Source organism: Crinia signifera, chromosome 4 (assembly GCF_055691185.1).
Source record: "Crinia signifera chromosome 4, ASM5569118v1, whole genome shotgun sequence".
Taxonomy (NCBI): domain Eukaryota; kingdom Metazoa; phylum Chordata; class Amphibia; order Anura; family Myobatrachidae; genus Crinia; species Crinia signifera.
The window spans coordinates 17,292,656-17,308,030 of NC_139220.1; the positions used below are offsets into that span (position 1 = coordinate 17,292,656).

Consider the following 15,375-nt stretch of genomic DNA (forward strand, 5'->3'; position numbering starts at 1 on the left):
GAAGTGTATGCAGAGATGAGTCCTGTAACTTTCCCCTTGGCTTTTTCTAGAGCGTGACGCGTTTGACACCCTGTTTGACCACGCCCCTGACAAGCTGAGTGTTGTGAAGAAGGTAACGCGTTCTACGTTCTAGCCAGGAAACTTGGTGTTCTCTATGATAAATGGTGCGGTGACTTATTGGGTGTTTTGCTTCCATTACAGTCACTGATTACATTTGTGAATAAACATCTCAACAAGCTGAATCTGGAGGTAACGGAGCTGGATACTCAGGTGAGTGGGATTGTGGTGGAGAGCGGGTAGACCCTCACATGATGCCGCTTCACACTCTCATATGGCCGCTACTGGAAGGCATAGACCGCTGATGTAAGAGCAGATCCGATGCTTCACCCCCCCCCCCCCCTCCCCATGGTCCCTATGGTTTAAGGAACCTCCAGGCGGTAGTGGCGTTAGAACTTTTGCTCCTCATTCGCTTTAAAATGGCGGTGGCACTGCTCCGCAATCCAACCCAGGTGGATCCATAGCAGCCCCCCGTTAGCTCTCCTTCCTTTGCTCCTTCATAACCCACGCATGTGCAAACTCCCGGAGCGAACGGGGCGCTTGCAGATTGCAGGGAGCGGTCCATGGGCGTGCCTACAAAGACCGTGGGCGCGCCCGTAAAAACACTGAGTGGACCCCTGCTTGCTTAGGGCGGGCAAATGATGTCAGCGCCCGCCCCCAGTCTGCAGAAGACCGGGCAGCATAAAAGTCCATGGGCTCCTTCTGTCTGCGAAGAGAGAAAAAAATTATCTCACGGTGAGCGACCATCGGATGATTTATTTATTTTTTTGTCTATGCAGTCACGTGCGCGCGGACGTGTAAGTGTCCACATCCGCTCGCAGCACGGGGATTCGGCGGTGGGGGCGGGGCATGCATTTTGTGTTTACCTGCTCGCTGCTCAGCAGATATATGCAGCATAGTGAGCAGGGCTGAATTGGGCGTCATATGGACCGATTCCTCTCACAGCGTTTGCCCAGCAGACTAGCGTCCTTTCCCCTGAGCAAGGTGATGCTCTTTGCATCATTCTGCTCACACCGTCCATACGGGATTTGGCTCCAAACCATCTGCGGGTGAGAATTCCAACACCGAGATAAAGGGGCGCATATTACAGGCGGGCGCAGACTGTCAGGGAACTTTCCCAGATGGGTTGGTATCATTTGGTCTACAGCATGATGGTCGACAGTCATTAGGTCGAATGGGTCTAGGTCGTTAGTTCGACAGGTCATTAGTTCGACAATGTCTAGGTCGACAGTCAAAAGGTCGACATGGGGTTTTTCATTGTTTTTTGATCTGGATGTCAACACAGTCGACAAGGACACAGTTTAAAGTGCACCGCATCATTCGCTATGCGTCGGGCATGGTGCCTCGCTGCGCTTGGCACACTATTTTATCCTCTTACGGCGCCCTAGTGGATGGTAGGGCATGAAATACCGCCTGTCGGCTCAAAAAACAGTGAAAAACCCTTTTTGACCTTTTGACTGTCGACCTAGACACTGTCGAACTAACGACCTGTCGACCTAGAACCATGTCGACATTTACCCATGTCGACCATCATGCTGTAGACCAAATAACCGCATCCCTCCCAGATGTAAGCCCGTTGTACTATAGAAGAGTATCTCCAGAATAATGACTAAATGGTAACGTTGTAAAGACTACGGGAAGTACTCTTGACCTTCTTCCTTCCAGCCGAGCCTAACCTTGTTCTTTCTGCCCGTTACTCCAATCTTCACATATGGATCTATACTTTATTATACAATGACGGTACCACTATACAGTCTGCTCCGCGAGGGCCCTTGCTGTGCTTTCCTGATTCTTCATGTGTTTTTATATTTTTGTGCCTAGTTTGCGGATGGCGTTTACCTCGTCCTTCTTATGGGACTTCTGGAGAACTACTTCATCCCTCTGTATAACTTCTACTTGACTCCAGAAGGTTTTGAACAAAAGGTCAGCGGAATCCTATGTAACGTTCTTCGTCCCATATATCAGCGGTGCGGGTGCCATTAGCAGAATAGTTGTCGAACCATTTTACAGGGACAGTCCCAGGTTTTAAATATTTGCCCCCAAACGATTTGAAACTGTTAGCGGATATGAATTGGCGGTATTCTAGAATGGTCTGCACACAGCCCACAGTTTTGGGGGGTTCTGCTAAAATACTGCTTAGTTCGGGGTCTGACGTTTCTCTCTGGTCCAGCTGGTTTCCTGCAAGCTGTGACTGTCTAGCCACCCCCACCACTCTCCCGGAGGCCGCCTCAGGTGCTCAGCCATAAATGTTGTGTGGGAGGAGCTCTGACAACTCAGCGGCCTGTGCGCAATAGGTAAATGGTAGTAGATTAGAGAGGCTCACTACAAGACCATTGAAACAAGTTGGACCCTTCAATTTAAAGCCAACCTGGGTACAGTAAGTACAATTCTGTACTGTAGTATAATTTTAATTTTAATCTGTTTTTTAATATTGGATGAAATTTCCCAAGCACTTTTCAATTGTAGAATGAGGCCGTGAGGCTAAGTTCTGCGTCTTCGTATAAGTTATCTTGGTACTTGTTTCCTAGCACGGCGCCCATCGCATCGTATACCATAAGCCATACAATGGTATGCGATGTGATGGCAGCTGATGTTATACAATTTTAAATCGTATACCATCGCATTGTATGCCATATACAATGGTATACGATTTAAAATTGTATAAGCACCCTAATGGGTGTTTTCAATGTTAAATGGGCCTCCTATAAGATTATTAATTGTATAAGCACCGTAATGGGTGCTTACTATGTTAAAAGCACCCCCATGCCACCCGTGCTATCAGCGCCAACCCGAAGCGTGGCGAGTACGGCGGTACGCGTCCTCCGACCTTTTCATACCCCCACCATCCACGTCGGCGTGGAGTTGATCTTAGATAGTGTGGCGAGGGCAGCGAGCCACTGAGCCTGAAGCGTGGCGAGGGGACGCGGAATACATGTAAAGTAATACGCGTTCCCTTGCGGGGCTCGGTGGCTCGCTGCGTTCGCCACACTATATAAAATCAACTCCACGCCGACGTGGATAGTGGGGGTATGAAAGTGTCAGAGGACGCGTACCACCGTCCCTCGTGGCCTTGCTGCGCTCGCCACGCTTCGGGTTGGCGTTGATAGTAGGGGTGCATTTAACATTGTAAGCACCCATTAGGGTGCTTATACAATTTAAAATCGCATGCGGGTATATGGCATGCGATGCGATACAATGCATAAGATGCCATATGACTGAATAACGTGGGCGCCGTACTAGGAAACAAGTACCGTTATCTTCTTTTAATATGTGTCCTGGAACACTTATTAAAGATGGTAAAACAAGTTCTACATGCATATAAAGTATTTTACCTTAACCTGAATCAAATTAAGTGACATTAAATTTGTCCAATGCAACATTTAAGGAGAGAACATCGGGTGACTTTCTAAGCAGACTTGCGTCAGTGAAGATAATTTTAATAAAGTTTTTCAACAAAACACTTTTTTTTTGTCGCCCATCGGTTGTGTTTCCTGCATGCAAATGAAGTAGCATTTTATTTGGTTTCCCTATATGACCGTTGGTCTCGTCTAAGCCACTGGGCTGCCCATGTTGTCAGCTTGTGACCCCGGTAGCACTGATCTCTGCAGGGGTGACTTCAGTCCGAGGGGGTGAATTGACGAAAGCTTTTAAAAATGAAGAGGTGATGTGGGTCCAAATCTACCAATCAGAATCTGTCTATAAATACTGTGTTGCATCGTAGAAAATGAGGCAGACTCTTATTGGATGCTATGAGCCCATAAAGAGAGATTGTAATTCCAAATGAGTGTCCTCACTTATTATCCCTGCAGGTCCACAATATCTCCTTTGCATTTGAGCTTATGCAAGATGGCGGACTCAAGAAACCAAAAGCCAGGCCTGAAGGTTTGAAGCATTTTTTTTTTTCTTTCCAATCTTTAGTCTTTGTTGTCTATAACTAGGGCGTCGCTGTCACTTAGTGGGAGCAGGTTTCATCCACTACACCTAGGGCCTTATTCTGATTCGATCGCTCCCCTGCGTTCACACCGACTATTATTTCCAAAGGTGAGAAAATCATTTCAATGGTCGGCGACTCGTATGATTTCTCTCCCCTTCGGCAGCATGCGAGGGGATGTGTTCGCTTATATCCCCTCGCACAGTACCGAGGGGATTCGGGGGTGAGCCTAGCTGAATCAGGCCCTTTGCGTTTTATAGTAACCTAAACTTTCTGCATTTTACGGTAAAAAAATTAAAAGATCTTTAAAATATTGGTGGCGCCTTATCTTTGGTGTACATGGAAGCCCGTCAAACCTCCACCCATTAAATTTAATAGAAAAAATAATCTCTTGGAATGGGAAAAAAAAAAATCATAATCCCTCTTTTTATTTTTGCAGATATTGTTAATCTGGATCTGAAGTCTACCCTTAGAGTCCTGTACAACCTGTTTACAAAGTACAAGAACATGGACTGAGGCAGCGGCTATTTTATATCGGTCCTTGGTGCCTTATCCCGCGTGTGCAATAAATCGGTCACAGATCTCCGATACGCAGAACACGTTATGACTTTTCCCGACTCAGCGGAAAAATCTGATAACTTTTTTTTAATTTTATTTTGTAACCTAAATAGAAAACTGTAAACCTTTTATCTGGCAGGGCATTCTGGGACTTGTAGTTCCAAAGGGAGTCAGATGTTGGAATACGATCTGGAAATGTCAAAGCTCTAGACACTGAATGGGTTAATAATGCTTAGAAACCTGTAAAAATATTTGTTTTTGCTGAAGCGGTGACATCCTAACGACACGTGTCGTCATCCGTAAGAAGTACATTTACTAAGCGTAGGTCTCTAAAAGCTGTCTCGTCTGATCGGGTTTATGCTCCACATTTAAAGGGATAATGATTTCACTAGCTAAACATGACCACTAAAATCATTGCCCTTTTCAATGTCAGGCAAACACATGATCGGTAGTGTTTTAACGATTTAACGATTCAATGTTTTACATTTATTGATCCATGTCAGTGAGTTAGGATTTGGGGTTATTTGGGCCCAGTAATAAGGCCAGATGGAAGTAGTACAGTTTGAATGTATTGTTGCTTTTTTTTTTTTAAGGCTTTTGTTCCACTTTAATTGAACACTAACGACATGCAAATTATGATGTAATCATCAGCGTCCATTTTTTTTTTACTCAAAATTTTGCGGTTCCCCCAGTAACTAGCACCCTGAACTCGCACTGGACTGAATACCTCCTGGGGACATATTGCCACTACTAGGCCGCTGTATCCATATTTAAGTAGCCAACACGTTTTACAACAATCCAAACTCTACTAGAAACCAAGTCGCCTTCAGTGGAGACGTGGTATTACCGTGGGTAATTTGTGACATCATCACTGGATGTCCCGTTACAGGTCTGTGTTGCCGTTGTAATCCTGTGCCATTGTCTCAGAAGGAAATCTGTGCTTGGAGTATGGAGTTCAAAGATTTAAATATTTATCATTTTGAAAACTTGAATTTATATCCGATCTATCGTATTATATATAGCGTGAATCTGTTGTATTTTATTTGTGTCTCTTTCTCTGGTAAAACGGAAACTGCATATTGTGCCGTAAACGGTTTTAGCCGGATTATACCAAAGAAATGGGGTGACTGCATTACAAAAGTGACGTATTACTAATTAACACGTTCCTGGCCAGACAGATGCCGGGGTGACTAAATAGATACTTCTGTGGTGTTTGTGGATTAACCTTTATTCCATCTGCTATTGATATTACTGTTAACTTTTTTGTATTTAAACCTTCTTGTATTTATTTCTCATACATTCACTGGAATTTTATTGATAAATTCATTACAATGTGACGTTTAAGTTTATGGATAGGTGATTGTCGTTATTTTTTTTTTATTTGATTTAATCTTGGATGTTAGATGTTGTAACGACGAGATCCGTTTCCACGCTGGCCTACGTTATGTTAATAACTGTGAAAAACCGTTACACGCACACAACGTGCTCCACCTTCTACATTGCTACCAGATGGATTGTAACTGTTCTGTCTTTATGGAAAAATGCTTAAGAAGCCTGTTTGTTGCATTGGTCCTATAACCTCCCCAGTTTATGTACACCAGGGGTGGGGAACCTTTTGGGGTACAAGGGCCATTTGCATTGAGGCATAATACCTCGGGGGCCATTTAAAAAAAACATACAACTTACAAATTGTCCTGCGGCAGCCGTCCCACGCTCTGGGTTTCGAGTCGCCGGTCTGTGTGGTCCGGCGGCTGTGCAGGGAGTCTCATACAGTGGAAATCTCGCGAGAGGTCGGTAGCGCTCGCAAGATTTCCCCTGTACTTGACTCGCTGTACTGCGGGTGGGCGGGCCACAAAGACTGGCTCCGGGGGCTGTATACGGCCGCGGGCCGGAGGTTCCCCACCGCTACTCTACCCCATAATCCCACCTGGAGGGGCAGACTGTAAAAAGAGAAAAAAGAGGCCAAATTGAGGTTTATCCATATTAACCAATCGGATTGTAACTATAATTTTATAGGTAAAACTGGATACATTTTATCTAGAATCAGATTGGTTGCTATAGGCAACGCCATAATTTGTCCTCTTCAAAAGGTTTGCGGAGTAACCTTAGTCACGCAGAGTGGCCGCGTTAGCCAAGACAGCAGAAGAGAGGTTGCAGCTGCTTAGGGAATCAGTCACAACCTTAAACCCCCCCCCCCTCAATAAAAATACAAATGTAGACATGATTGAATTTTTGCTCCACAAAACACCCTTTGTCAATCAGTGGTGACTGCCGGTGCAAGTCCATTGTGGCAATTTTAGATGCCGCCAATAATAGCTCACCTGCGTGCAAATATCACTTTAACGCATATCTCTGAAACAGCCCCGGGGCTTTTATGATTACGGGTTTTTTACGCTACCGAGACCTTTTCACATAACGTGTAATAAAGTAAAATGATTTCTGTGTAACTGTCAGAAGAAACGTCTCTGAACGTTCTGAAGATAAAACACCGTTATAATTAATTCTGCTGCATCAGTCACTGGGAAATAACCTAATGTTAGAAAGCAAATCGGCTCCAGGCGGAATCTAGTCAGCGTTTGGGAAAACGGACTCCGATATTTCATCAAATAGCCACAGATCTGTATGACAAGAGACGCGCGCTGTTTGATGCTTTGTTCAGCCTTTTGTGCATTTTTTTTTAATTCTTGATATAAAGGGTTCTTGCGTACCTGTTGTGCTTGTTGTTAATGAGCCCCATGGTTTAAAAATGTCATCACGTGTTTAACTGAAGCCATAGGCTGTGGGTACACATTAAGATGACGGCAATACTGCCGGCGGTCAAGGCGATTTACTTATGCCCCAGATTATGCCGGATGTCCGGTACGCAACATGACAATTTAATGAACGACAGAACGATCGCTGTTGAAATTCTGGGGAAAATGTATCAAACCTTCTAAAGAGTGGAGAAGTTGCTATGAGCAGATATATGTGTCTTCAAGTATTGTATGAATGTTAGCTTATATACAATTCTGAATGTTATACTGTTATTTCACATCCTTTATAAATCATTGAAATGTTTGACGTCCTCCACGAAGGAGGGACTGTCGAGGCCTCTGCCCAAAACGAATGGGGAAGTCTTTGTAAACTTGCTTCAACCACAGCCCGCGTCAGCGCGAGATGAGGAAGTAGCCACCACGATGCTGTAATACAGTTGTTGGCTTTCATTTCCTAGATATTGCAGCAGTGAGATGTAACTTGTGCGAGGAAGCTCCTAGTGAGGACATTTTCGCTGTCTTCATATATAGCTCTGACGGTTATTGCTTCTGACCGACGTGAACTCTCAGGCAGGTGAGCCAAAAGTTTTAGACGAGTTTTACATATTAGATGCAATTCGCAGGTGGAGCTTTGAGGCTCACCCCCCATGTTTACAGGTGATAGTCCTTCACATATTAACTGGACTGGCTGTAGAGGGAAGAAATGTGATTAGGTCGCAGGTTTATAACCTCTTCTTGGTTGACGTATGATGGGTCAACAGGAAAAACCTGTGCTGAGCGCAGCAGTAGCGGATCGAGGTACCTTGCTTGAAGCATGGTGACCAAAGCAGTACCCCTTTCACACCACCTCAAACCCGGGTTGTTTCCGGGTCGAGGTGCAGTGTGAAAGCACCAAGCCTTAAATCCCGGGTCAACCAACCTGGCAATTCGACCCGGGAAATAAGAAGGGCTAAACCTGGGTCACCCTTTGTAGAATAAGCGACCCGGGTGTAATATGAAAGTGCTGGACCCTGGATCGGAATCCCGGGTCTGACCCGGTCATGCAATGTGAAAGCGGTATCATTGGGGTATTATGTGCTCAAACCTACACCCCCTCCTCTCTTAGTACACCCCTGCGCTGTCCCCATTGTTGTGATGTGATCCTGGGAGGTAAATGCCACCCAGATTGCATTGCATACACGATCCTATATTAAATGTGGAGTGCTTCTTTCAGGTGAATTCCTACAATCTGGTAAGCCATGGAAGCAACAACAGGGAATTAATTTAAAACATGTCAATTTTCTAGATGTAAAATTCTAAATGATTCATTTTTGCCTGGGATGATAAATAAAAATTTAAAAAATGACGCTCGGTCTGCAAATCAGTGCAGGCGGCTCCTATAAAGCTCTGCTGGTGCTGTGTGTGGGGATGACAGTCACAGCCGCAGGTGGCGGGATAACGAGGCACCCTCCTGCTTGCTGCACAGGTCCAGGTACATTGCGGATGGAATCAATTACAGCCCAGGAAGTAAATATAGGCCGAAAGCTATTACGCAGCAAAAGAAAATGAAGCAAGATTACCTCGCCCCAAGAGCTGACGCTCTAATCTCGTCAAAGAGAATTCCAACAGAAACACATAAAATTTCTTGCAAACTCCAAGTGTAATATGGGTATTAGAAGCCGCGCAATATTACATTCTGTAAATCTGCTGTTAGGTCAGTTTTTATTTTTAGTTACAAATCTGAATGACTTTTAATCGCTTAGTACACATTGTATGCACGTATGTATGTATGTATGTATGTATGTACGTATTTGCAGCATTTTAGCGCCTGCGTGGAACAGTGGACTTGAATAAATCCCTGGGGGGGGGGGCTTGCTTCAAAATTTGCAGACGCTCCACATTTTCCTAGTAATTTGAATACCGTCTCCCACGAAGCACCTGCCTTGCAACAATCGGGGAGAACTAGTGGCGTAACAATAGCCCCCACAGACCACCTGATGACTTGGGGGTGCCGGCACCTGCCTTGATATAAAAAATAAATGTGGTCATAACATCTGCATGGAAATCTGCTGAATATGTATGTGCCACCCCCCTGCCCCAAAATAGCCGCCATCTACGAGGCGACAGAGGCTGGAGGTTCCGTCAGTCAGGGAAGCATAGCAGATGCACTGTTATCTGGAAGTGCCGGGATTCCGGGAATGCTAAACGCTTGCGCCAAGCATGAAATCCCTAGCAATGGGCATTTAAGGTGCCCATACACTAGTAAGATTTATCTTCAGATCTGGCTGGTTGGAACAAAAACATGGTTATGGATGAGTGACAGTTTGGCAGTTTTCCAGCATTTCCAAGCAAATGGTCAACTGTCATTTGCTCTCATCCATAACCATGTTTTTGTTCCAACCAGCCAGATCTGAAGATAAATCTGCATGTGTATGGCCACCTTAAGTCCCTGACCAGGAGTGTGTAGGTAAAAATTACAATTAATGTCTTTTTGTATCGCAGCCTTCCGAATCAACCAGAATAACCCCCGATGTGTGTTTTGGGGGCAAATCCATCCGGATTTTGTTACCATATCGGCCTATGGTATTATTGGAATATTTGAAAAGTCAGGTTGATGTTTTTTTAATATCTTCCAATAGTAACAATGGATCCCGTAGTGAAATCCGGTGATTCCCCTGAGATGATATTTGACACAGAAATCCAAGGTAACATATTCTAACTACAGGATATTGGGGTAATTCGAGACCCTTTATTTTTAAACTGAGCAGATTTTAATTGAATGGTCCCTGCAGATATGATTTATTTTGCCCTAATAAAGGCCCTTCTGTTATATACGGATAATCTTTGGCTAAATAATGTTAGAAAACGACCTATAAACCCTGTTGGCTGGTACAAAAGGGCCTTATTCAGACTTGCGAGCAATGCCTTGTATGAGAAGCCACCATATTTGCCCCCTCTCTCCTGTACCTCCTGCCTGGTGACCTAATCTCTGTATCTACAAATGTGACCTATCTCTAGGTGAGGCCCAGAAGATTCTGCAGCCCAGCATGGAGAATAATGTGAAATTTCAAGAGCTAAAGCAGGTACGTTGTACGTCCAACAATGTGATCCTCAATGTTCAGTCCAGTGCACAGGTGTGTGTATAATGGGTGCAAGGTGTGTGCCATGCTCACAGGTTCCTGGGTGCAGCCGGGGTACTTGCACCGTACTCCCTCTGCACCCATATAATTATACTACACCTCCGGAGTCCTAGTGGTGCAGACATAAATGACTGGGAAAATGTCCGCCGCCGCCATCTTCCCAGTGACTTGAGCATGTGCAATAGAAAAGTCTCCTGGGAACCCACTGACCGGGAGTAGGGGACCCGCATGAGATCAACCACAACTCCAGAAGTGAGGAGCTAAACCCCTTTCTCCCCCCAAGCCTTTTCACACCCAAGGCAGCTGCCTCTATTCCAAACCCTGGCATCAGAACTAGGAGCACTGGATTCATTCTCAGCGGCCCTCCTACCCCCTCCCTGGTTCTCACACACATTTTTGGATTCTGTTCAGCCTGTTTGGAAACCCAGAATGAGCCTGAACGGAAGTACCAACAAATACTCTGTCCTTTTGCTGTAACCTGTGGTTGGCAGAGTTGGGTCAGGGTACTTAGAAGAAAGTGGCCACTGGAGGGGGTGCACCTACACCTTATCCAGAGGTGGGTTCCTATCACCAATGGAAGGGACGTGGAAGTGTGGTCCTCTCTGAGGCCCCTACTTTGTACTTGACCCCCCAGCAGGCCCTGGAGGATGGAGTTGAGATTCATTCTGTCATTTTGCCAGGACCGTTTAGAACTCATGCTTTAGATATTTTCTCTATTACTCACTGGGCTGTTGACCAATCATAGATGGGGATGAGTCTTTACTGGTTTCATTGTGGGGCGGAGCTAGGCTCCGTTTCCGCCAATGTCAAGGAAAGAAAAAACTTATGGGGCTCTGTGCCATTGATGAACCATTGGATCTCCGCAGTCAATGTCAAACCCATATAGAATCTGTTATTAACCATCGATGGTCAATGGTAATCGTTACTTCAAGCACTGTTATGTCACCCTATTAAAATGGTGATGCTCACCGGATAAGAAGATTGGGGTCGAAGTATGAAGCAGTGATAAGAGAAGAGAAGTGATAAAGTACCTGGTATTGTATCACCGGCCAATCAGCTCCTAGCTGTTCCTTTTTAAACCCAGCCTGTAACTTAACAGTCAGGAGCTGATTGGCCGGTGATAAAGTACCAGGCTCTTTATCACTTCTCCTCCCTGATCACTGCTTCATACATCTACGCCTTGCACTTTTGACACCGATACATTTACCCAATGCGATTCTTCCCTCCCTGCACACCCAGCGTGTCGCACAGATCATCCTTCCCTGCAGACCGCGCTTCCTGAATGACCTCCACAAATCTGACTTGTATTAAAAATCAAATCAAACAAATAACTGCATAAAAATCCGCTCAGTAGTATTCTATGATTACAATAAAAGACCCAGAGAAGAATCCCATTTCCCTGGTTATTAGGTGGGTAAGGCAGGGAAGACGGCAGCCGTGTGATCATTTGCATGTCATTATCCAGGGTATGGTCGTCTAATCAGTATGTAATGTAATGACAGAAATGTAAATGTATTCATAGCGATTTCATACGGCGAGCTATTAAAAACTCCCATAGACTCTCTTCGTGGCTTAGTATGAGAAATCCATATATTATGTGCGACCTTTTGTCATACGGTTGTGTCCCCTCTGTGCATTTTTGTTATGGTTTAAATTAAAACTGGAAATGTATAATGGAAACTTTAATATCAAGTCACGGTAATTCCCATCATCCGGAATGTGATTATCAAGTTTCGTAGTCAACCAGGGAATAGCTACTGTGTAAAAAGGGCTTTGTTATTCCAGAACTGAATATATAATATATATATAGGGCTATAGATTATATATATATATATATATATGATAGATATCTATATATATCTATATATATATATATATATATATATATAATGGGGATATATATATATATATATATAATCTGACACTGGTGGGAGAGGTCAGAGCAGGGACGGATTGGGATGAAAAATCAGCCTGGGAAATTTCTGGAAGCAGCCCTTGTGGAGGTGGAGTCTGTTGAGTGGGTGGGGCATGTTTGAAGGGGCGGTATCTCACCTCATAGGGCCTGGTCCTCAGTTGGACACCATCGCAGTTGTGTGTGACTTAATGCTAATTCCACTACAACGCCCTTCACTGGTGTCATGGGCAGACTGGGTATTTAAAGTGACGCAGGAAATTGTTTTTGCCGGCCCACCGGGGATCTTCCCTGTGGATCCTATGGCCAATCTACCCCAAGGTCAGAGGTCACACCAACTGTCATTACATTCCAGCATGACGAACACTTTTTTTCCCCCCTTTTTTTTTTATCAGCAGTCAATTTTAATATATAGATGCACACATGGGAAAATACTTCAAACCTCGTGAAGAGTGGAGCAGTTGCCCGTAGCAACCAATCAGCTTATAGCATTTTGTAGCTTGTACTTGGTAAACGATGGTTAGAATCTGGTTGCTACGGGCAACGTCTCCGCATATTAGAAGGTTTAAATAATTTTTTATCAGAAAGAAATGAACACTTGCCCCTAAGCTTGCAATCTCTGCGCTAATATTGCCGTAGATTGTAGATTGTATCTGATAAAAAAAATACTGATTTTGATTCAATTTTTAATTAACTGTATTTTGTTTTCCAGTTCCTTCTTGATTGGATCAACACCGAGTTGCAGCAAGATCACATTGTCGCTAAGAGCCTGGAAGAGGATCTCTTTGATGGTTTAATCCTTCATCACCTTTTAGGTAGATAGGTTACGCTGACGCTGGGTTTTGGCGGACTCTGCGCTCCTAGATTATCGAAGAAGTTGGCAGCACTGTGGGGGTTGGTGACGCATGCAGCCTGTCAGAGACCCGTTAGTAATGCAGCAATTTCTGCAAATGGACAAAACCATGCTGCACTGCAGGTGGGGCAGATGTAACAGGTGCAGAGAGCGTTAGGTTTGGGTGGGTTGCATTGTTTCGGTGCAGGGTAAATACTGGCTGCTTTATTCTTGCACTGCAATATAGATTTCAGTTTCAACACACCCCACCCAAATCTAACTCTCTCTGCACATGTTACATCTGCCCCACCTGCAGTGCATCGTGGTTTTGTCCATCTGCACATATTGCAGCCTTGCAGCTAACATGCATCAAGTAGATTCTATAAAATCATAGTTAGAACTTGAAGCTGATTGGTTGCTGCGGGCGATTGATGCACTTGTCCACTTTTACCCCCCAAAACAAAGGCCACGTTTTATTATTTTAGGGGGCAGTTCTGCAGCTCACCATGAGAAGTGTTCTTTGCTATGTGTGGGTGTATACAGCGTATGTACAGTATAATATACGTACATAAACACATGGCACACGTTTATTACATCACTGGACGGGAGTGTCCTCGAATTGTGCCAAATCCGTGCTAGAAGCAGGGGGTTCCTAGACTCCAGACGTCAGTAATGTGAGAACAATGAATTTGGTAAATGAAATGCAGCAGACTGAATACAGCGCTCTGTTTGACGCTCCCGCACTTGTTGTCATGCACAGAAAAGATCGGGCAAATAAAACTGGACGTGGAAGAAATCGCCCTCTTGGCCAGCAGCCAGAAGCGGAAGCTGGGGGTGATCCTGGAGGCTGTGTCTGAGTGTCTGCAGCTGGGGGAAGGTCAGACGAAGTGGAACCTGAATCGTATGTACCGCCTACTCACATCCATAAGCCGTTATATATATATACACTGTACCAATAACTAAATGGACCAATGGCTTATCCTCCCAATGATGGGCATATGTATTAAGGCCCTTATTCTGGTTGACTCACAAATTTCACAGCCTTGCGCAGTGGGCGCTCATGCACAGCGGCTTAACATGCGCATAAAAACCTATGCGACGTCGCAAACAATCAGTCGCCCGTTCGAACGCGCGGGGGACCGATTGAATCAGAACACCCGCATAAATCCAGTACAGTGATAAAGTGGAAGGTGACAATGCACCAGCCAATCAGCTCCTAAATATCAAGTTACATCCGGTTTTAAAAATGGCCGGTAACGCACCAGCCAATCGGCTCCTGAGTTATTTCAAACCCCACCTGTAACATGACAGTTAGGGGCTGATTGGCCCACTTTATTGCTTCACCAGGCTTAATACATCTGCCCATAAGTCTTCTGTTAGCAAAACCTAAAGATAAAGCACATTTCAGATCAACAGATGGCTCACTGTAGCCAGTAATGCGAGCAGCGTGCACAGCCACATCACAGGGAGGGGAAGAACAGAGCAGGGGATATTACACAATAGAACTCCAGGTAATTATAGTTTCCCTGACAACCGTGCAGCCTTTATGTCAGCTAAGAGCGAACTTAAACGCAGAAATATTGTGAAAGAAAGACAAAAATATCAGCCTTCTAGCTAAACAAATATAAATACGTAGCGCGAAATGGCGCTTCCCGCCGCTGTGATGAAGGCTTTTCGTCGAACAGCACGCTCTGACCGGATGCGGGCGGGAACGGAGTTCATGCGTATTATGTGGTGCAAGTACAGAGATCCGTTACGGCGAGGGTCTGTTGTCTGGGTCCTGAAACGCTCGTGCCACCTAACGAACAAATACGGGAAAATGTGGACATTATACACCACCGGGCCCCATACTCGTCAGTCACAGCGATAATTCCCCTAACATCCACTTACTCTGAAAAGAAACACACAGGCGCCGTCATTTGGATTTTGATTGTTTATTTTAATTAACAAGTATGGCGGTCAAGGAGGGATGGACTAGAACCGGGGACATAGTAACACCCGATGGCGCCCATGTGACCCCTCCTCTGAGCAGCAGCCCCTCCTCTGCTGCATGTCTTACCTGGTACCATCAAATCTGTAGCGCCATCTTCCCAGTGATGATGGCGCGTGGGTACAAGGGAGTAAAGGCTCTGGCACAATACATAGAGACATCTTCCCGCCAATTTTACTGGGAAGAGGGCACATGTAGGTAGACGGACCCACTTGCTAGCACA

General features: G+C 45.0%; 2 protein-coding genes across 4 annotated transcripts in view; both read left to right on the forward strand.

The window, feature by feature from the left end:
• Nucleotides 1-5,895, forward strand: part of PARVB (parvin beta) — a 50,824-nt gene extending 44,929 nt beyond the window's left edge. The window contains exons 9-14 of one of the 2 annotated variants that reach the window (XM_083181262.1): nucleotides 51-112; nucleotides 202-270; nucleotides 1,879-1,980; nucleotides 3,867-3,939; nucleotides 4,428-4,544; nucleotides 4,663-5,895. In XM_083181262.1, the coding sequence (XP_083037388.1) occupies nucleotides 51-112; nucleotides 202-270; nucleotides 1,879-1,980; nucleotides 3,867-3,939; nucleotides 4,428-4,504 (383 nt within the window). In that variant the 3' untranslated portion in view covers nucleotides 4,505-4,544; nucleotides 4,663-5,895. Of the gene's footprint in view, nucleotides 1-50; nucleotides 113-201; nucleotides 271-1,878; nucleotides 1,981-3,866; nucleotides 3,940-4,427 lie in introns of both variants that reach the window. The other variant, XM_083181261.1, reaches the window with a different exon arrangement.
• Nucleotides 5,896-6,032: 137 nt separating this feature from the next.
• The window catches only part of PARVG (parvin gamma), a 32,020-nt gene continuing 22,677 nt past the window's right edge, over nucleotides 6,033-15,375 (forward strand). For both annotated transcript variants that reach the window (XR_014473313.1, XM_083181263.1), the window contains exons 1-5: nucleotides 6,033-7,873; nucleotides 9,918-9,983; nucleotides 10,297-10,361; nucleotides 13,043-13,145; nucleotides 13,923-14,063. Coding sequence is in view for 1 of the 2 variants with exons in the window: in XM_083181263.1 (XP_083037389.1) it covers nucleotides 9,923-9,983; nucleotides 10,297-10,361; nucleotides 13,043-13,145; nucleotides 13,923-14,063 (370 nt within the window). In the remaining variant the exon portion in view is untranslated. The remainder of the gene's footprint in view (nucleotides 7,874-9,917; nucleotides 9,984-10,296; nucleotides 10,362-13,042; nucleotides 13,146-13,922; nucleotides 14,064-15,375) is intronic.